This window comes from Mustela putorius, unplaced genomic scaffold (genome assembly GCF_011764305.1).
Source record: "Mustela putorius furo isolate JIRA1106 unplaced genomic scaffold, ASM1176430v1.1 tig00000129_pilon_pilon_pilon, whole genome shotgun sequence".
Classification (NCBI taxonomy): Eukaryota; Metazoa; Chordata; class Mammalia; order Carnivora; family Mustelidae; genus Mustela; species Mustela putorius.
Genome location: NW_025421290.1, coordinates 24,294,970 through 24,315,156, shown reverse-complemented (window position 1 = coordinate 24,315,156; position 20,187 = coordinate 24,294,970). Strand labels below are relative to the sequence as shown.

The 20,187-nt window shown below is 50.0% G+C and overlaps 1 protein-coding gene across 3 annotated transcripts in view; it reads left to right on the top strand.

The window, feature by feature from the left end:
* DGLUCY (D-glutamate cyclase) overlaps window positions 1-20,187 on the top strand; it is a 75,446-nt gene that overhangs the window by 30,468 nt on the left and 24,791 nt on the right. For 2 of the 3 annotated variants that reach the window (XM_004739058.3, XM_004739059.3), the window contains 6 exons: window positions 1,486-1,614; window positions 5,285-5,438; window positions 7,195-7,393; window positions 10,491-10,638; window positions 11,763-11,885; window positions 15,683-15,886. In XM_004739058.3, coding sequence (XP_004739115.1) covers window positions 1,509-1,614; window positions 5,285-5,438; window positions 7,195-7,393; window positions 10,491-10,638; window positions 11,763-11,885; window positions 15,683-15,886 — 934 coding nt within the window. In that variant the 5' untranslated portion in view covers window positions 1,486-1,508. The remainder of the gene's footprint in view (window positions 1-1,485; window positions 1,615-5,284; window positions 5,439-7,194; window positions 7,394-10,490; window positions 10,639-11,762; window positions 11,886-15,682; window positions 15,887-20,187) is intronic. The other variant, XM_045071249.1, reaches the window with a different exon arrangement.

The window sequence follows — 20,187 nt, the reverse complement described above, 5'->3', positions numbered from 1 at the left end:
ACAATGTTATCGACCGTATTCTCTATGCTGTATTTTTCACCTCGTTTTTTCCCTTTCTTCACCTACTTAGCCCTAGATTTTAAAAATAAAACTTCCAGCTATTTTACCAGCAAAAAGGGGCCTATTTGGATATAGCAGAGAATTGCAATTTAGGGCAAGCCAGCTGTGGCCAAACCACAGGCAAGTCCAGAGGCGAGTCCAGGGGGCAAAGGAGAGAGGTAGCTCTTTTCCAGAGAAAGGCTGTTACAGAAACAAAGAGTCATTGGAGTAAACTTGGGGTTGAGGCTCCTCATTGACTGGGCTGTTGTGGGAGAGGAGGAAACCTTTCTTCCTCCTACTGGGGTGGTGAAATAGCAGCTCAAATCGAACTTGGGAAGTGCAAGGTGGAGGGCTTCTGTTGGGTGGGCCAAGGGTAGGGTGCGAGAGCGCCTCCTGCTGGCTTCCTAGCTCCATTTTTAAACCAAACTATAAACAGAAGTAAACGGAAGGTTTCGTTTTAAGAATTTTCACAGGGAAGTCAACATACAGGATTCCTTTCTGGGTGTAATTTCCTAGAGCTTGGACACCATCTCCATATTTTAAAGTCTACAGTATTTTATCCATTCACCAAAAGTCTCTGTGAGGCACGGTACCTAGAGTCGCGGGGGCGGAGCAGGGAGTATAAAGCAGAAAACATGAAACCTCTTCCTTCTGGGCACCCAAATCTAAGTAAGAGGAGTCACACGTGGGCAGAACATCTGGCCTCTCGTTTCGTTTGTGCGTGCACGTGGTATGCCATTGTCTGTTCTCTGGCGCAGGAGTGCTTCAGCGGCGTAAGCCCCGGGAAAGGTCCAGGAGGTGGCCCTGCTCTCCAGACACATGGGAGTCTCCCTGGGAAAGAGAAAGGGGCGATTCAGAGTCAAGTGAAGCATCAGGCCCAAGTCAGTGGCTCAGAGAACACTCTGGGGGCACAGAGGCCCAGCAGTAGCGGGTGTGGGCCTTGGGGCCGCTGCCTAGACACGGAAGACGCCAGCCGGTTTTGAGGAATGGGAAAGCCTTCAGGAGGGAGGGATAGAGGGCTTTCCAGCGCAGGAAAAGGGCTTGAGCAAAACTCTTGAAGTTCTGGGCATTTCTCATTAAAAACTGAGACACGAGGGGCCCCTGGGTGGCTCATCTGGATCTAGGTTTCCGCTCAGGTCATGATCTTAAGGTCAAGAGATCGAGCCCCGTGTTGACTGCGCACTTGGGCTGGGCAGGGGAGTCCGTTTGAGATTCTCTCCCTCTCCCCCTCCTCTCTCTCTCAAAATGAATAAATAAAATCTGAAAAAATAAAGAGAAAGAGGAAAGGAAGTAACAGATATAAGATGGGAGTTTACTCCAAACAATGCCCACCCAGGGCAGGGCCAGGATAGGGCCAGCGGGGAGGTGGTAGGTACCCGAGGCCCAGTCTGCCATCTTCGGGAAAGCTGTGCCCCTCATTTTGTCCCCCTTCTTCCCTTCACCCAGACTCTGGCCCCTTCGAGGATGCCATGATATCCTTCACACGCCACCTGAAGTCCTGCCTTCCACCTGCTGTCAGGACCCTGATTCTACAAAAGAAACCGAACATCAGGAGTGTGTCCGGCATGGCTGGGGGTGAGTGGTGCCAGACGGTTTAAAAAAGAAAGAAAAACTCCCTAGAAATACGAGCTGTCCCGGGCCCAGGAAACCCTGAGATTTCTAGCTTCTGCTTGGGCAACAGGAAGTAAGGGCAGGAGGCTATTACTTCCCATCGCTACTTGATTTCTCAGAAGAAGATGTGGCACCTGGGCCAAGACTCAGGTGTGAAAACCTTATCAGATGGCTCAGCACCAGCAGTTCTGCCCGGTCACCTCCCCACCTCCACGGGGGGGCACCGCCCGTGGCCTTAGACCATGCAGTGGGTTTTCCCTCGGGGGAAAGTTGCCCCCACATCACACTGCATTTTAATCTGGCTTTGATTCAGACCAATTATCCCTGGTTTGGTCTCCTCTGGGTGCACCGTCTCCTGTGAGAGAAAACAGACATCCAAGTTGTTACTGACCCGAGTCCCAGCAAAATTTCATGACAAGGAAGACTTTTCTGGAAACAGAAATGGCCAGAGGGAGAGCCAGCGGCATGGTTTCAAGTGCTAGAGCAGGACAGTTTTCATTGCTGATTGACACATCTGGCTTTGTTGCTATTTCCAGGCCAGTAGAATTGTCTATTGTTGCATAACAAAGCGCCCCCAAATTAAGCAGCTTAAACCATATTCTGCCATGAGGCTGTGCAGATTGGGTTGTTCTTCTGCCTCACGGGCTGTCCTGTCTGCTGGGGCTGGACTGTCTATGAGAGCTCCTTCCCTCGTGTATGTCTGGAGTGTCCCCTGGGAGGATCTGGAGCAGCCAGGGCTGGCCTCGTGCTTCTGCCTTGCCAGGAAGCCTCCCTAGCAATGGCAGCCCAACTTCTTTACAAGGTAGCTCAGGATTCCAGGAGAATGGTCCATAATTAGCACATATTAAACACCTGCTTGAGCCACACTTCCTAGCATCCTGTTGTCAAAGCAAGGCATGTGGCCAAGGACAGAGTCAACTGGGAAGGGGCCACTCAGGGCTGTGAACATGGGGGAATGTGCCTTACTGAAAGCCACCAAGGTTATGATCTCCCACAGCCTTTTGTGCACATGACACACCAGAGAACACCAGCTGTACCCCCAGCTCCCTAGAACTTCCGGGAGCCAAGAGAACCACGTGTATCGGAGACACTGGGTGCGAGTCCCCGCACTGACCAAAGCTGTGGGTGAGCCGTGTGACCTCTCTAAGCTCACCTGGGAACTGGAAGTAACAATACAATCCTCCCTAAGGAGCTCGTGGCTAAGATGGTCCATCCAAGTTGGCCGCTGTCATAGAATGTGCCACAAGGAAAGACGCTCATTTTGCAGAACATCTGGAACACCCCAGTTCGGGACTGTCTTCCAGGGATTTACATCAAATTAGGAACATTAAAGGAGCTTTTCTCTCGCTCCCTCTCCCTCATCATTAAATTAAAAAGGAAAATATTGCATTGAGGTAAAAGGACTCAGAAGACTCACTTCATTTCTCTTCACAAAGAAAAAGCCATTAGGACCTTAGCTAGAGCTACCCAGGGGTTGCAGCAATCACTTCAGACCCTCCCCTCACGCGTCCATCACCCCCTCCAAAGAGCCACACGTCACAGAGCCCTCTCTTGGTGTCCTGCCACTAATGGGGGCAACTCAGGGGACTCTCTCCAATCAGCAGTGGAGGTGAACAAACCCCAAACACAGTGCCCTCTGAAGTGCATTTAATTAAAAAGGAAACAAAGAAGCTTTGTGCACATAATACCTCTGATTTGTGGTATTCAAAATCCAATTTGCTCTCCCAACAGGCTTTGGAGGTGAGAAAGAGCAGCTGAGGAAAGCCAGGCTTCTAGGCTGGCTGAATTCCCTTCTACCCCACTCTAGAATATTTTTGGAGATACACTGGGCTTGCTTGAGACATGCAGTCAGCTTCTTTGGGCTTGCAGGGGCTGGGAGTGTCCAGTCTGTCTGCATTTCGAAAGTCTGCAGTGTTGGCAGGCACTGAGGGTTTGAGGTCTTGAGTTCCAGGCTGTGCCACTCGCCAGCTATGTGATGTCACTCATCCCTTCGAGGCTTGTTCTCCTCTGTATAAAATACAAGTGACCACATCTATAAATGACTCTGCACGTAGTAAGCACTCCAAAAGTACCAGCTGACAGTTTCATGGTAAAAAACAGAGGGCTGCACGTTGATACAGCAAACTGAGCATTTAGAATTGTCACCAAGTTCATTTCTTCAAATCGGTGTAATTACGTTTTTCTTTGAGATGGTCTTTTTAAAGGAAATAATTTTTTTAAAAAACATAACTTTTCTTGTTTGTTTTTTCTCCAGTTACAGAAAGATACTTTTTATTACATAAATTTTAGAATATTGAGAAAAGCATAAAAGAGAACATAAAAAAGCACCCAGTCTTGTCACTGGAGATCACCAGATTAATGTGCAGATGTATTTCCTTCTAGTTCTTTCTCTCATCAATTTTATTAAAAGGAGAATATGCCAAAAATACTGTTTTGTTATCTGGTATTGTTTCTTTTTAACCCTATGCTACCAACATCTTTTCATATCATTAATTATTCCTTCTGTGCCATAATTTTAAATGTCTACACCGCATTCCACTGAATGAATGTAACTCCAACTCCTGCTTCCTGTACATCTGTCTGTTGGGTAACTGACGCACAGCAACGAACTCACATGGTTCCCTTTGAAGTGGGTGTCATTATGACCATCATGTCCATGGGAGTACCACGGCAGAGGGTCACACTGCTGCTTGGAGGCAGAATCAGGATTCAAACACAGTTTCGTTTACCCCAGAGGAAGTCATGGCATGCAAGGTGAGGGGATCCTCCTACGTGGCTGCAGCAAGCCCGTCTGCTTGGAGGGAGAGTCAAGGATCCTGGGAGCCTGCTCAGCCAAGAATCTGCCCAGACAGAAGACACAAGCAGTCTCTGTCCCATAAAGGATACCCAAATGGCTAATAAAATGTGCGGGAGGGCTCCCAGCTGTTTCCGGCCTCAGGGCAATACGACCCCAGAGTGCACCTGCCAAGGGGCTAGAATGTAAAGACGGGAAACACCAAGCATTGGGGAAGAGAAGGAGCCAGAAAGAACCCACATAACCATTTTGGAAACTGCTTTGCTGAACTCCTAAAGCTGGACATGCACCCACCCTACCACCCCAGGTCTATGCCAAACAGAAATGCACGCAGGCAAGCCCCAAACTCCATCTATTAATATGCTCGTGAGAGCACCATAGATAAGAACCCCAAACCGGAAGACACTCGAATGTCCATCTGCAACAGAGCTGGGTAAGTACGTCGTGGTAGAGACGGTATCACCCAGCAACGAGGTTGAATAAGCTACTGTCAAACGCGGCAGAAAGGATGGCTCTCCCGAACTCATGGCTGGGTGACAGAAGCCAGACCCAGAAGGCTCACGCTGTAGGATTCCATCAGAGGAAGAACAGGCAAAAGTAACCCGTGGTGTTAGAAGTGGGGGTGATGATCGTGAGGGGCCTGGAGAGATACTGGGACATTGATAATGTTCCATGTCTTGACCTAGGTGCTGGTGACCTGGGTAGGTTCATTTCCTGAAAATTCACCAAGCTGTATACCGAAGGGCATTTTTCTGTGCTGGGCTACAAGAAAGAGTTCAAATGAAGTTTCCACCAAGAAGCGACTGACGAGGCATGTGTCTTTTCTCGCCCCAAACCTAGGGCTCCGACCCGCCAGCGTGGTGGTCCTGCACCGGTCCCTGGCTCCACCTTTTGAAAAGTTCTGCCAAGCCAACAATGGCCCTCTGCCCCTGCTGGGCCTCTGCAAGCCAGACACGTGGTCCCTGCCTGCCCTGAACGCAGTCCCAGACCCCAGGTAAAATGCTTGGGAGTGTCAACAGGGACCTCTGTGTCCGGCCACAGGGACCCTCCACGCCTGGCACAGAGCCTTGCTCATGACTCTCTCAGAAACGAGCTGTCCTCCCCTCCATTCCCATCCCTACCCTGTTCCCGTCCTCTGCCCCTGCTCCGGGAAGAATCTTGGGGACCACCTAGAAAGTCCCGCACTGGCTGCAGAATTGCTGATATAGTCACCCACCCCCTTCATCACCCAGGCCAGAAACCGTCGGCACAGCCTGCGGAAGGAGACAGAAACACTCGTAGGCGCCATCCCTGGAGACAGCCATTGCTGACCCTGTGCAGTGTGTCCCCCCAGACTCAGGAATAGAACATACAGCTTCACGGCCCCGCAGACGGCTTCCACAGTAGCATTGCAGGGAGCCCCCCATGCTCCCACCGCCCCGGCTCAGGCTCCCATCTTCTCTGGCTTCTACTGGCCCACCAGAGCGACTTTTCCCAATGCGACATCTGGTCGCCTGACTCTCCCACTTCAAATCTTCAGTGCCTTCCCGTGCCTTGCATCTTAGCCTGATGGCAAGACCTGTGTGGGGCGGCTGGGGGAGGGGACTCAGTCGGTTGAGCGTCTGACTCTTGATTTCAGCTCAAGTCATGATCTCAGGGTTGTGAGACTGAGCCCGCGTCGGGCTCTGCGATCTGCAGGGAGTCTGTTTTTCTCCCTCTCTCCCTCTCCCTGCTCTCACACATGTGCGCTCGCTCACTCTCACTCTCTCTCTCTCTAACAAAATCTTTAAAAGGCCTGTAGTGACTTGGCCCCGGCTCTGTGTTCTTCCCCACCCCTGACACTCCGGCCATCCCCAGTCCTCTCCCCAGAGAGAAAGCTTCTCAAAAACATTCTGCTTTTATCATTTTGTGGATGGTGGGGTGGGAGGGTCCCTCAGAGACCCACCCTGGACCCAAGGTCAGCTCCTTATGTTTTTCCCTCGCACCCCTTCTGCTGTCATCTCAGGGACTCCTAGAGCAGACCATCCCCTGGTGGGTCACATGTGTGAGGCCTCCTGCTCTTCCCATACCGCTCGCTCTGCCTAGGACGTGCTTTCCTCCTTGTCCGACTGGCGAACTCCTATTCGTCCTTCAGGACCCAGCTCCGTCACCACCACCTTTGTGGGAGAGAATGGATTTCTCCCTTCTCTGAGTCACTTCTCTACCTGGACTGTTACCACTCGCTGCTCTGTGTTGCAAGTGTTCTCTGCTGACAATGTAGGATAGCAAGCTTCTTAGGGGCTGGGCCGATGTCCTCTCCATCCCTATGGTCCCATCACCTGGCTTGTGCCTGGCATGAAGGAATGGCTCAGCAAATGATTTTGGAGTGAATGAAAAATAGGCTTTTAACAACTCTACGGAAGTTTCTTTAAGGGAAGAGAAAGGCCTCACCCACTGCTAGCCCTGGAAACTTCTTGAGACACGTGTCCTCTGTCCCTTTGGTCAGCTGGCCCCACCTCAGTGGCAGAGAGGCCGGCCGCCATCTTTTCTTCCTTGCTGGTATGGTTGGTCCTGGGCAGAGGTTATAGGAAATATAATGGGGTGGGAGCAGGAGTACATTATACGCACGCTGATTTAATAGTTTCCAGTCTGGCATGATTTGAAGGATGCCAGCAAGGTGCCCAAAATTTCAGTTCCAGACATCCTCTTCATTCTCCCTCATCCGTTTAAGCAATGCACGGTCGGGGGCCATCTTGAGTCTGGGGACTGTGAGCCTTTCCTTGTGTCCCCAGGACGGGCCATCCCCAGTTCCGGAAGTACGAGTTCGGTGCCTGCACGGGCAGCCTGACCTCGCTGGAGGAACACAGGGAGCTCCTGAAGGACATGGTGGCCTTCTGCTTGGACTGCAGCTTCTCCCCGGAAGCAGCCCTGGAGAAGGTGGGGCTCCCCAGAAGAGACTCCCCAGGCCACGGCCTCTCGGGGGCCTACAAGGTAAGGGTGCAATCGACAAGGGGCAGGATGACCTGAACAGGTGGGTCCCCTTGTGTTTTTTCGTGGCGGGGAGAGAACGCTGACACGGGAGAGAAGGGACCGACGTGGGCCCAGCTCAGCCACTTCCTAGGTGTGCAGCCTCTCCGAGCTCATGCCCTCAGCTGGGGAATGGGATGTCCAGCCTCTCCCCTGCCGCCGTGGGATCACTGTAAGTGCCCCGTGTGGCCTTGGGCCCAGGAGTCGAGCCCTTACAGACAGGTCATTGCTGCCCTGTACGCCGAACCGGTTTGGAGTTTTGTCTGTCTCCTTTAACTCAGAGCATGTCAGTAACTTTTTGAAAAATCCTCCTTGGCTCCAAAATCCTTGCTGGGATCAGGGAGAGCGTGCCTGGCCCATGAAAGGCCTGAGGATTTGTGGCAGAGCCTGGGCCGGCCTGTTGGCAGCTGGGCTGGGTTTCTCAGCCCATGGTGGCCCCTGGTGGCCCCCGGTGGTCGCCTCTCGAGACCTTCATGCTGTTGCTGTTGGGGGTCACCCCCCTGCTGTGTGTTCTGAGCTTCTCTCCCGGCCCCTGGTTCTCAAGGAGAGAAAACCAGATTCCCTCAGGCCACTGACCCCTCCCAGAACATCTGTGTGAAGCCCGAGAGGCCACCGTGCTGGAGGGACAGTCGGCTGCGGGTGTCTCTGTGGAGACCACGGGCTACAGATGTTGTCCTGGGCTCCCGGGCGCCGACTAAAATTGGCCCGGTGGGGGCTCCTGCCAGGGAGGCCTGAGCTACGTCTGAGGAGAAGCAATTTTATTCTCTCTTTTTTATAAAAAAAAAGATTTTATTTACTGGCTTATTTGAGAGCGAGAGAGAAAGAGTGAGCAGGAAGGAGAGGGAGAGAGAATGTGAAGTAGACGCCACACGGAGTGCAGCGCCCGATGCGGGGCTCGATCCCGTGACCGCAGGATCACAACCTAAGCTGAAACCAAGAGTTGGATGTTTAACCAACTGAGCCACCCAGGTGCCCTGAGAAGCAATGTTCATGTGTGAAGTATGTGCCTCAGTGGTTTTCACAGGCAGGGGAGGGCGGGGGGCAGAAGTGCAGCTACGGGAGTGGGGGCAGGGGTCCTGGGCACAGTCTGTCCTCCCCCGCAAACACATGGCCATGTGTAGCAGACACCCACGCTCAGCCTTTCATTTAGATGAGGAGCTGAAAGCCTGGAGTGGGACAAGGACTTGCCTGCCTCCCCAAACCAGCCTGGAACCCAGGACCCCAGCTCTTATCTGTAAATGTCACCAGCGGGCGTGTAACACGAGGAAGGGATGCTTGGCACCGAGTGCTCGTCACTGCCCCTAGTCTGTGCTCAGCAGAGTCATCCTTTTCCCATGACCTTGCACCTAGCCATGGGCTTCGGTTCAGCACAGTCGCGTCTGGCCCAGGGCTCTATCCACAAAGGCCCGCCAGCCCTTCTGGATTCAGTGTTGGCCCTGAGGGGAACTCGGCCTGTCCCCTGTGAAAGTCCCTGACCTGCGTCCCTTCCCAAGTGCTGTGATTCACACACCAACCGGGCAGACACAGCCAGCGTGCTGCAGGGGAGGGAAAGCGGCCCCTTCTTCCCTTCGAGGTCCTTCGCCTGGTCTGCTACTTAAAGTGACCTAACATGGATCAACAGGAGAAGAACAAGTTTAGTGTCAGACCTGCAGGAGCCCCAAAGGGGTGAGGCTCCAAGAAGTGACCAAAGCAGGTGGCTTTTGTGCCGTTCAGACAAAGAGTGGGTTTGGGAAGGATTGATAAGACGGAGAAGTTTGGGCTTGGGGTAGTAAATCAGCCAGGAAGTCCCAAGGTTGTTGAGAGAGCTCTTGCGGCTTGGATGTCCCACCGCTGGAGACAAGGATGCCTTCTACCCTCCTGGTGCAGGGCGGGCGCCTTCATGTGGGACATTTATTTCTTGCTTTTCGGTGGGCAGGGTGTCAGCATGTTCTTCTTGCACTGGCATTTTCCCAGGTAGCTTGAATTCAGAATAGTTGTATGCTGAAGTGGTGTGTTTGCCGGTGGCCTATTTCCCCCCTCAGCACCAACAGCAAGCCCTTCGGGCAGCAGCCAAGACTGTGCCAGCAGTCATCATCCTGGCCATGTCCTAAATCTTCTGTAAACCCCACTGCAGCGACCAGAAACCACTCAAGGGAGAAAATACCACCACCAGAGAAAGGCCGGCAGGTCATCCCAAGGCAGGAGGAGGGAGGAAGGGCTCCATGGGGTCTGGGCACAGACCTGCAGTCCCCTGTGTGGACTCAGGAGGAAAAGCAGACCCCAGCGCCTCCTGAGAGATCCTTGTCCCTTGGGTTGCTCTGCCTCTGCCTCTCCTGGAGGTCTTCACCTGTGGTCCACGGGCCTCCTGAAGTCCATGGAGAAAATTCAGAGGCCCATGGAAATTAGATGCAAAAAATTACATTTTGCTATTCCTAGCCTCACACGGAGACTGAGCATTTCCTTCCATTCCAAACGCGGGCAACAAGCCGCTGTTGCATCAGCAGATCCTGTGACCCTGGCTTCCCAAAGGACCCCTTATGCTCAGATGCCCAGATACTTTCGTGTCCCACAGCAGTTCTTCCTGAGAGCTCAGAAATATCCTATATGCTAGCCACTGCTTCATATTCATATCGGTACATCTGCCAGCTTGTTCCTTAAGCTGTTAATGAAGCATGCGTATCTCTCTATCACACTTTTTCATAATTTGTTAAGCACATTTGCAATATAACTGGTTTCCTTTGTAAACCTATGCATTTCCTCTTATGCAATCAAAACCTTTACTCGGAGTGGGGGTCCCTAGCTGCACCACGCTACCAGAAGGGTCCACAGCACAGACAAAGTGAAGGTTCTCTGTTTCAAACCAATCCCTACCAGCAGCCTTTCTCATTTCTATGTCACATGAAAGCACAAGCTGCATTTTTATTCTAACTACTTGGACCCCCTCCTTCATTCAGTGGCCCTGAACTCGGTGCTCAGGGTCTCCATCTGGGTCAGCTCTGTTTTCCAACATCTTTTCCTTGATTATTGTGTTGTGTGAGTCCCCATTTGAGCCAAGTTGCCCTTTTCCTCGATTTCTTTTCAGACAACCGTGCCTTGTGCCTCCATGGCTGGCTTTTGCTGCCCCCTGGTGGTCACAATGAGGCCCATCCCCGAGGACAAGCTGGAAAGGCTGGTGCAGGCCAGCTGCTCCATGGGAACTAAGGGACAACCCATTCATATCGGCGACCCAGGTGAGTGTCCACTGTCCTTCATGATTCTGACGGCCACCCATGAACTTCAGCCTGAGAAGACGGGAACTTGCTGTGTTCCTGAACTCCTCTGGCTTGTCCTCCTCCTCCCCAGAGTTCCTGGGGGTCCTGGACAAGGCGGAACTCCCGCCACAGCAGGAGGGCTGGGTTTACAGGGGCCCCTCAGGTCTGAAAGTGCCACCCTGGCCAGAAGAGCCAGCCTCACCCACTGTCTCCTGTGAACTTCAGGTGAACCTGGGGTGGGAGGAGCCGGTGGCAGAGGACGGCAGCTGAGCTATTGGTCCTGGAACTTGAGCTCTGAGCCACCTCCAATTTGGGCTGTTGTTCAGTATCATATTTGGGCAGAGGAGGGCTTTGTTCCAATTGTTAACTTGAACTGATCCCCCATGTATTAACTCGGTCTGAGAGCAAGAGAGAAAATCCCAGCTTGGCGGCGTCTAGGTCTCTTTGTGGTTCTCAGAGAGCCTGATGAAAACTTGGGATTGGGTCTCGGGTGACAGAGCTTGGTGTACCTGGACTTCAGAATCACACAAAGCCTGCGTTCTGCAACGATACAGTCAGCCCTGGCCACCTCCCTCATAGAAAGAGCTCAGGACCAGCCAAAGCAAAGTGTATTGCTGAATCCTTGACTTGTTTTCTCATTAGTGGAGCTGGGTTGGGTCCAACACATCCATCTTTGCTGTCCTCGTCAACCTTCTGATGCCGGGCCACGGGTAGGGACGCTGTTGTTGGTAGTCAAGCGATAGAGCTTATGTCTGTGTTATGTGACCGGTAGCCTGTGCCAAGATAAATGTCAGCTCACAAATACTGGTTTGGCTTAGCAATCTGCACGGAGTGTCGGGCTGAGTGTACCCCGGGCTCCTCCAGCAATCACAGCAGGTGTCTGAGATCCGTGTTCTGAAACTGTACTACTCAGAATGCACTAGAACTTAGCCAGTGTCCTGGGTCCTTAAGGTCCCGAATTCTTTTCTCTGGTACCATCGACGGCAATCCGATGATTAGAGTTTCTCTGGGAGAAAGAAACATAAACTATTCAATGTGTTCAATCTGGATATGAACTGCGAGGGCAGGACCTGCAGGAATTCATTTTCTTTTTCCATTTGCAGAATGGTTGGGAATCAAAGATCTTTCCAAACCTGACTACGGGGATCCTGTGATATGTCAGCCAGGGGACGTCCCGGTGTTCTGGCCTTCTCCGATGACCAGTCTTGAAGCCGTCAGCAGCTGCAGTATGTCGGGGCTTGAAGGGGGCTGTGACTATGACCCAGGGTGGAAACGGCTGGGTCTCCAGCTCTTGGGAGAGCAGGGTTGCTGTGCAGTGGCTTAGGAAACTGGGTCACAAAACAAAACATAAAACATACAGCTCTCCCAGGGCTGGGTCTCATCAGCAGCTTGTATGTTTTGATGAGATATATTTCCACCTGCAGAAAGATCAATGTTTAGCTTGACTTTCTGAGACATTCTGAAGGTTTGTAGGGCTTTGAAAATAAGAGCGAAGGCAACCAGCAACACTAAACATCCTATTTCACGTAGTATTTGCAGGGTGCAAGGTCCCCCCTTCCCATTTCCTGAGGTTCCATTTCCTGAGGTTTGTTACCTGCAATCAGCTGCAGTCAAGAAGCAGATGACCATCCTTCTGATGAATCAGAGGGTCATAGTGGCCTCAGGTTATGACGCATGCCTACTGCACTCCCCTCTCTTCCTCGAGTCGTGTCGTTATGTTTTTATCTCACGTTGTCACAAGAAGAAGGGTGAGGACAGTACAGTAAGGTATTTTTAGAAATGGAGGCCACATTCACAACACTTTTATTATAGTATATTTTCTAATTGTTCTATTTATTATTAGTTATTGCTGTTAATCTCTTACTGGGCCTAATGTACAAATTAAAATTCATCCTAGGGATGTACAGATAGGAATAAAACATAATCTATACAGGGTTCAGTGCTATGCACTGTTTCTTGTCGACCAGGGGTCTTGGAACGTATCTTTATAAGGTGAGGTAGGGGACTTCTGCCTTTTAAAGCAATACTGTCCATTGGTTTTTTTCAGACATAGGGTGATATTACAACAAAGAGACACACGAGGGCGCCCTAACTAGCTCGCCCTAAGGTAGGGAAGTGCTAGAAACGTTAAGCATAACTATGGCAGCCCATTTCGTAGACACCAGAAAATTCTAGCCAGGTCAGCCACACTTGCATGACAAATCACAGAATTTAATGTTACTTAATAATAATAATTATTATTATTATTTTTAAAGCATTCATATAAGTTTAGCTATCAGAATGGCCTCACGATAAAGGAAGATTACTTCTAATATGGCAATGAGGCATAAATGCAAGACGCATGGAATTCTATTCGTTTGTTTATTTTTTTAAAGGACTTTATTTATTTGACACAGAGAGAGAGAAAGAGCGCGCACAAGCAGAGGGAGGGGCAGAGGGAGAGAGAGAAGCAGACTGCCCACTGAGCAGGGAGCCTGAGGCAGGACTCGATCCAACGACCCTGGGATCATGACCTGAGCTGAAGGCAGACACTTAACCGACTGAGCCACCCAGGTCCCCCTATTCCTTTGTTTATTTAACATTAAAAGTATTGGACACCTGCTATGTGTCAGGCAGGGACCCAGATCTTGGAAACACAGTGTTACACCAAACAAGATGCCATTATCAGGGAGTTTGTGGTCATTTTGAGTGTGCTTGTGCTCATGTGTGTTCACACACCCACACATGGGTGGTAAATATGGTCCAGCACGATGGCGTCACACATCTTCTGCACCAGCCATGGGGGATGGGCTGCAGAAGAGCGCTCACTGCCTCGGGCATCCCGGCAAACTGCAGGCATTAGCTCTGGCTTGAAATAGCACAACTGCTTTGTAACTGAGGCCAAATGACATCATTGGCTTAGGTACAACCCTGAATAGTTTTATAAAAATCATGCTGGGGCACCTGGGTGGCTCAGTCGGTTGGGCATCCAACTCTTGATTTCTGCTCAGGTCATAATCTCAAGGTTGTGAGATCGGGCTCTGAGCTCAGCAGGTAGTCTGCTTCTCTCTCTCTCTCACCCTCTCCCTCTGCTTCCCCCCCCCCCACTAGTGCTCTCTCTCTCTAAAAATAAATAAATCTTTAAAAAAAATCTTGTTCAAACCTCTACATAATATTTAAACTTCTATTATTTTTTTCTAGGATTTTTATTTATTTATTTGACCGACAGAGATCACAAGTAGGCAGAGAGGCAGGCAGAGAGAGAGAGAGAGAGGAGGAAGCAGGCTCCCTGCTGAGCTTAGAGCCCGAGTTGGGGCTCGATCCCAGGATCCTGGGATCATGACCTGAGCTGAAGGCAGAGGCTTTAACCCACTGAGCCACCCAGGCGCCCCTAAACTTCTATTATTTAAACTAATATTAGTGGGGGGCCAGGCTATCTCAGTTGGTGAAGCGTCTGCCTTCGGCTCAGGTCATGATCTCAGCATCCTGGGATCAGGCTCCCAGCTCAGCAGAGAGTCTGCTTCTGTTTCTCCCTCTTCCTCTCCCCCTGCTCATGCTCTCTGTCTCTGTCTCTCTCTCTCTCAAATAAATAAATAAAATCTTTTTAAAAATAAGAAATAAAGGGGCGCCTGGGTGGCTCAGTGGTTTAGGCCTCTGCCTTCGGCTCAGGTCATGATCTCAGGGTCCTGGGATTGAGCCTTACATTGGGCTCTCTGCTCAGCGGAGAGCCTGCTTCCCCCTCTCTCTCTCTGCCTGCCTTCTGCCTGCTTGTGATCTCTCTCTGTCTATCAAATAAATAAATAAATATCTTTAAAATAAGAAATAAAGAAAATAAACTTCTCTTGGTGATAGATCAGTTGCTACATTACAGACCTCACAGCTGATGGGGCAAAAGCCTGTGTCACACTTGAAGCTGACTAACCTGGTGTGTACCTGGCATTAGAATGACCAGTTCCAGGTGCTGTCCAAAACACAGAAAAACAGTGATCGCATTCATCAAAATCCTTAATTCTTGCCTCTCTAAAAATGAAGTTAGAATGTTTTGTGTAGTTATCAGTAGATTTTCCTTCTGAAGTGTTCACTTGGCTTTCTGTTGAATTTGGAAAAAAAAATGTTACTGTTTTCGGTGACATTCATGGCATTGTTACTTATTCAATTCACACCAATTCACATGGAGCCCCTTTTCTGTGCAAGGTACTACGTGGTGTTCTGAGATCAGTAAACAGCGGTCCTCGTCTTTGGGAGCACACAGCTGAGTGGGGTTAACGTACCCAAGGATAATAATGACACTGAAGAAAGCAGATGGTGTAAATTAAGTATTGTAAATATGAAGCCCCTAACGGGCCAGGCAAAAGGACACGGAGACACAGTCACACAAACCTTCATTTACCGAGGGCTGACTCTGAACCACGTTGTGAAAAACGCTTCTATGTGCGTTTTCCAGTTTAGCTCTGACAACAGACACCTGAAGCATTATCATTATTTTATAGTTGAGGAAACAGGCTTAGAGAGGATCAAGTCTCATCTCTCTGTTTGGTACACGAAAACCACGTTCTTAATAACGACACTCGAGTGTTTCACATTGCCCAGAATTTAGTATGGGAGAGTTTTTTAAAGAATGAAATTAGCAAACAAGGCAAAAGTGCTGTGGGAAAAACAGATGCTACGTTCAGAGAGAGCTATTTATTAGCAAAGTCCAGAAAGGTGTCCTCATGCATCTGAAAGCGTTCAGTAAGTACTTTCTGATACCCCTGGGTTTCAACTGATGGAAATTCCTAGAGCCCTATCTAGAGCTGTGGTGGTACCTCCTTCTTTTCCCACACTCAGCTCATCTTCACTTTCCTAAACACTGGAAGCACCTGTTTAAGTGGGGCTTGATTTAGTCATCAGCTGTTTTTTCTGATTTGGTGCAACAAACCGTGTGAGGAACGTCGTTGGCAGCATTGATGCCCGGCACCATCTTACCCATCAACCGTGGGCTAGATGAGAATGGACTGAATTTGATGACGTGAGCAGGCTCAGTCCCTCCTGTTGTGTGTTTTAGAGACCCCGCTGGCTTTCACCAGTGCACCGGGCTGCACCGTCATGACCAACCTGAAGGATACAGAAGCTCCAGCCCGTTGTCTTACCCCTGAGGGAATTCCAGAGGTCCATCGCATTTCCCAAGATCCCTTGCACTACAGCATGGCATCGGCTTCAGCTGTTCAGAAGATTAGAGAGCTAGAGGCTATAATTGCTATAGACCCAGGTAAGAAACAAAGCGTCCTCACCTTAATGACCTGGAGAAATTCATCACTGGCGTAAGGGTCAGTGAAAAAGGCCACATGCAAACCCCCTGCTGAATTTCTTTTTAAAGAGAAGAATATATTCCTCTTTATTTAGCTAACACTATCAAAGAGAAGAGATTGATATTTTATCAAGAAAGCAGGCATAGCCTTAATGTCATGCAACGACTATAACATTTTTCATTAAATTATGAAGATTGAGACTTCATCCAATGAGAGTTGTTTCCACCTGTAAGGTCATTCTAAAGCACGAACCTCAAAAACCAATGTTATAACAAGGCTTCAAGGTATTTAGAATCCAAACTCTTTAAAAAGTTCCTTGGGAATGATTAAGGTATTTTCTTGAGTCCTCTTTCCCCTCTGCCTCCACCTTCATTTACAAGGGTCAGCTGCCTAAACTCTCTTTGCCTCTATTGTGCATTCCCATGGTGTGATTTTTCTAAATGCTTAGAGCGCATATGAATCCCCAAAAGAAGTAGATGGACCAAAATCCGGACGTTGATGATCTCTAGGTAGTTCAATTGTGAATAATTTTGGGGTTTTTATTTATGTTTTCCCCCCAGTTTTTCAACACTAAACATAAGAGGGAGTTTGGAAGGCGAGGTTATTAGCTGGGCACATCGCCATCGCAATTACATTGGGACTGGAATGGTAAGAAAAAAGGGCATAGTATAGTTCTTAAGTCACCAACTGCCACCGTTTAAGTGAAGTCATCCTTGTGTCCCCAAGCTCCTTTTGCACCACTGCCCTGGAGTTGGATGTGGAATACATTTTTTTATGCTGGGCAGCAGAGGTTGGGGCAGGGAGCTGGATCCCCGCTCTCCTGGGGATGCTGGTGAGGCAGGACCCTGCAGGGAACAGCTTCACAAGACTTTGCAATCCATATTGTGCATTGCGTCTCAGACAAAGGACAGCCCTTCTGTGACTTGCCAGAAGCCCTTCTGTGCCGGCTTCTAGAGATGGAATCCACTAGGGGTCTTCTGGTTCCAGTTAGGAGGAAGTTGGCCACCAGCAAGTTGACCACTCCATGGTCGTGAAAGAGCTGCATGTCTTATCCAAGCCGGCCAGCAGAAGGCGCTGGTGGGCACGGAAACGATCCATTTGCCGGCAAAGGCTCCAGAGAGAATGAAGGTGCAGCCTTCCCGGCCCCTCTCTGCCTCAGTTTCTCATCAGAGGAGAAATAACACCTAGACCTCCCTTTTGGGGGGTGTGATAGGAAATAAGAATGACAGCTATCATCTACTGAGTTTTACCATGGGCCAGGCATGTGCTAAAAGCTTTAGGAAGTTTCATCTTCAATTCTTCCGCGGACCCTATGAGGCCACTATGACTAACTGCCTTTAACAGACAAGGAGACGGAGGCGTACAAGGTCAAGAAACTTGCCCAAGTCCACAGACCTGGTACATGGTGAGAGCAGACGTTGAATCCACACCCACTGACTCCAAGGTCCACGACCAATAAGTACTAGAGAAATTGGAATCTGGGTTTGCATGGTATTACCACCGGGCCAATCCCTGTGGGAAGCAGAGTGGGGAGGTCAGCCCGGAGAGCTCGAGCCTCCTGGTCAGAGTCCCATCACCCAGACAGAGCTGATGACAGTGACACTGGGACAGAGAACCGCACCTGGGCAGAGCCACAGTGCCACCAAGCTGGGTGTATTTTTGTGTGAACGAAGATCACGGCCAGAACTGAACAATGCAGAACTGCCTTAAAAATGTCTGCTCTCTCCCTTCGGCTTGGGACCAAAGGTCTGCAGTAGCAAAACCTCCTTCAGAACTACAAAGCCTAGTTTTGGGATGTTTTGTCTGTTAGGTTGTCCACTCATTCTTTCTTTTGGCAGAGAGTCTGGTTTCTTTTGCATGTAAACCCCCAGTAAATTCGGGATCTATGCCTACCCCCGCCGATTCCTCTTTTGGGACACATGCACCCATAGAGATGGAAGCTCATGGCTGGGTGTACAGAGCCTCTTACATAGCTGAGCTCCTGGGTGGGTATATTTTTCTAAATTTTTGCAATCCTTTCTCCCTCACGAACATTCTTACCCAGGCTGACAGCCCTTCCATCCAGCACAAAGGTTGTGGGGGAAGAAGAATTATTAACTCTGCCATTAGCTCAGATGAAAAAGTAAGTGGGAAGTAAATTTACGACAGACCCGGGGCATCCCAGCTGAATTAAAATGACCTGGGAGGTCATCCACAGAACCCCCCCTGGGGGCTTATGCAGATGGGGTCTAGGTTTGTAGCATGAGTAAAGGGAAGGGCAGATTTACGATGGCCCAGAAACACCAATACTGTAGATTACGGAGCATCGTTGAGCCTCAAGAACAAGAGATGCTTTGAGTCCTGCTATATTAAATAAGCACAAACTAAGATTAATGGCATTATACTGAGCATTGCTCACTGGGCTTAATAAGAGAGCTGCTCAGTTATTTTTGAGAGGATGTTGGCTTGCATTTGAGGTGCCTGAGAACAAGAAGGAACACAGAGTTCATAGTGATGATGTCGGCCCTCATGCTACAACCATCACAAGTGATGAAATCATTGACTGCCCTAAATTTGACCAAGTTCTCTCTCTCCAACTCCTCCTCTCTCTTTTGAGGCTTACCCCATCCTATGAAAGAGGTTACATTCTGATTTTTTTTCTTGTACAGTGTTATACTTCTCCCCTTCCACTGACAGCCATTCACGTTGGTTGTAGAAATATCAGAAAATATATGAACGTAAAGAGGCTGTGAAAATAAGCAGAAGCCCCTCACAATTCACCCATAGTTCAATATTTGCCCCTAAAGTCTTTTTCTTCAGTCCTAAGTCTGTAAGGCTGAGAAAAGAATATATATTTCCTTTTTTAATATATTGTGAACATCCTTCAATGTCATTAATCTTCTACAACATCCTTTTTAAGGTCTGCATAGAATTCCATTTTGCAAACATCCCACCATTTTTATTAACATCCATCATTTGACACCATAGTCAAGGCTGCAATGACCACGTGTGTGGACCTCCCCGCAATCACTTTATCAGGTCAAATTCCTAGATGTGAACGGCTGGAAAGTACAACTCTGAGTGGAACGTACAAATCAGAGTACTGATGACCCTCCAGACAGGGGCTCCTGTCTCCACTCCCACTGAAGGCATGCAGAGAGCCCTTTCCGGCAGCTTTCCTGCACCTGGAACCCCCACCCCCACCCCACCCATGCTCCATGTAAGAACACGGAGACCCAGAGCAATCCAGGGATGAGGTCAAGGTCACACAGCTGCTCTGGGCTTGAATGTTAAGTTTCTAGATTCCGAGTCTGGAACTGTCTCTTTATAACAGGAACCCCAACTCTGTGTCCTTTTGTGTTCTCCCGGCACCTCAAGGGGAAGCTGACACCCTCTGGCCACATCCTTTGGTCTACCTGTCAACTCAGCCACAGCCAGGGGGAAATTCTGAGTCACATCCTGCCTTTACCGGGCACAGATATGCTCTGAGGTGACCGGAGTATGGACAGGGCCACAGTGATACGTGATGGGCCCTGGGGGGCTGTGCTGCCCAGCTGGGACCAGGTTGGCAGCCGCTGGAGGACGTTAGAGCAGATGCTGCTGGCGGCCTGCCTGTCTCCCCCACACCCAGCGGGGGACGGGAACAGGTGCATCAATGCTCGGTCCCCCGTCCTCTGGCCGAAGAGCCCTGAGGTGTGAACCCCACAGTTTCCTAGAGCAGCTCCATCGGGACCAAAGCCCCAGTTGCCTTTCCGGTTGAGTTGTCACTCATACATTCATTCTGCAGGACCTCTTCTCCCCATCTTCATACTTCCTCCATCTTCTGACTTCCTGGGCTCACTTTCCATAAAAATACCTGCACCCAAGTCCTTGTCGGAGGCCTTCTGCCCTACTAGGGCAGTCCCATTGCCTCTCCTTCGACAGTCCTGTGTTAGTTAGAGTCTGCTAGACCGCGATAACAAATTAACCCCTAGATGCTTTCCTCAAATACGGTACGAGTGTGTCCCTCTCATGCAACCGTCCAGGGCAGGCTTTCTGTGGTAAGTATTAGGGTTCAGCAGGAAGGGGGACCTGCTGCAGCCAGAATCTTTGCCCTGATGCTCTGTGACCCTCAGGAGGTGCTGGTTGTCAACACCCCAGCAGTCTGGAAAAGAAGAAGGCAGGGAGTAGGGGAGGCAGGCCCAGAGAGGCACCCATGACTTCCACTCCTGGTCCCTTTGACTGCTCTCCGGATGCAGCAGAGAGAACCTAGGCTGGTGGAAGACTGGAACCCCTAACTGCA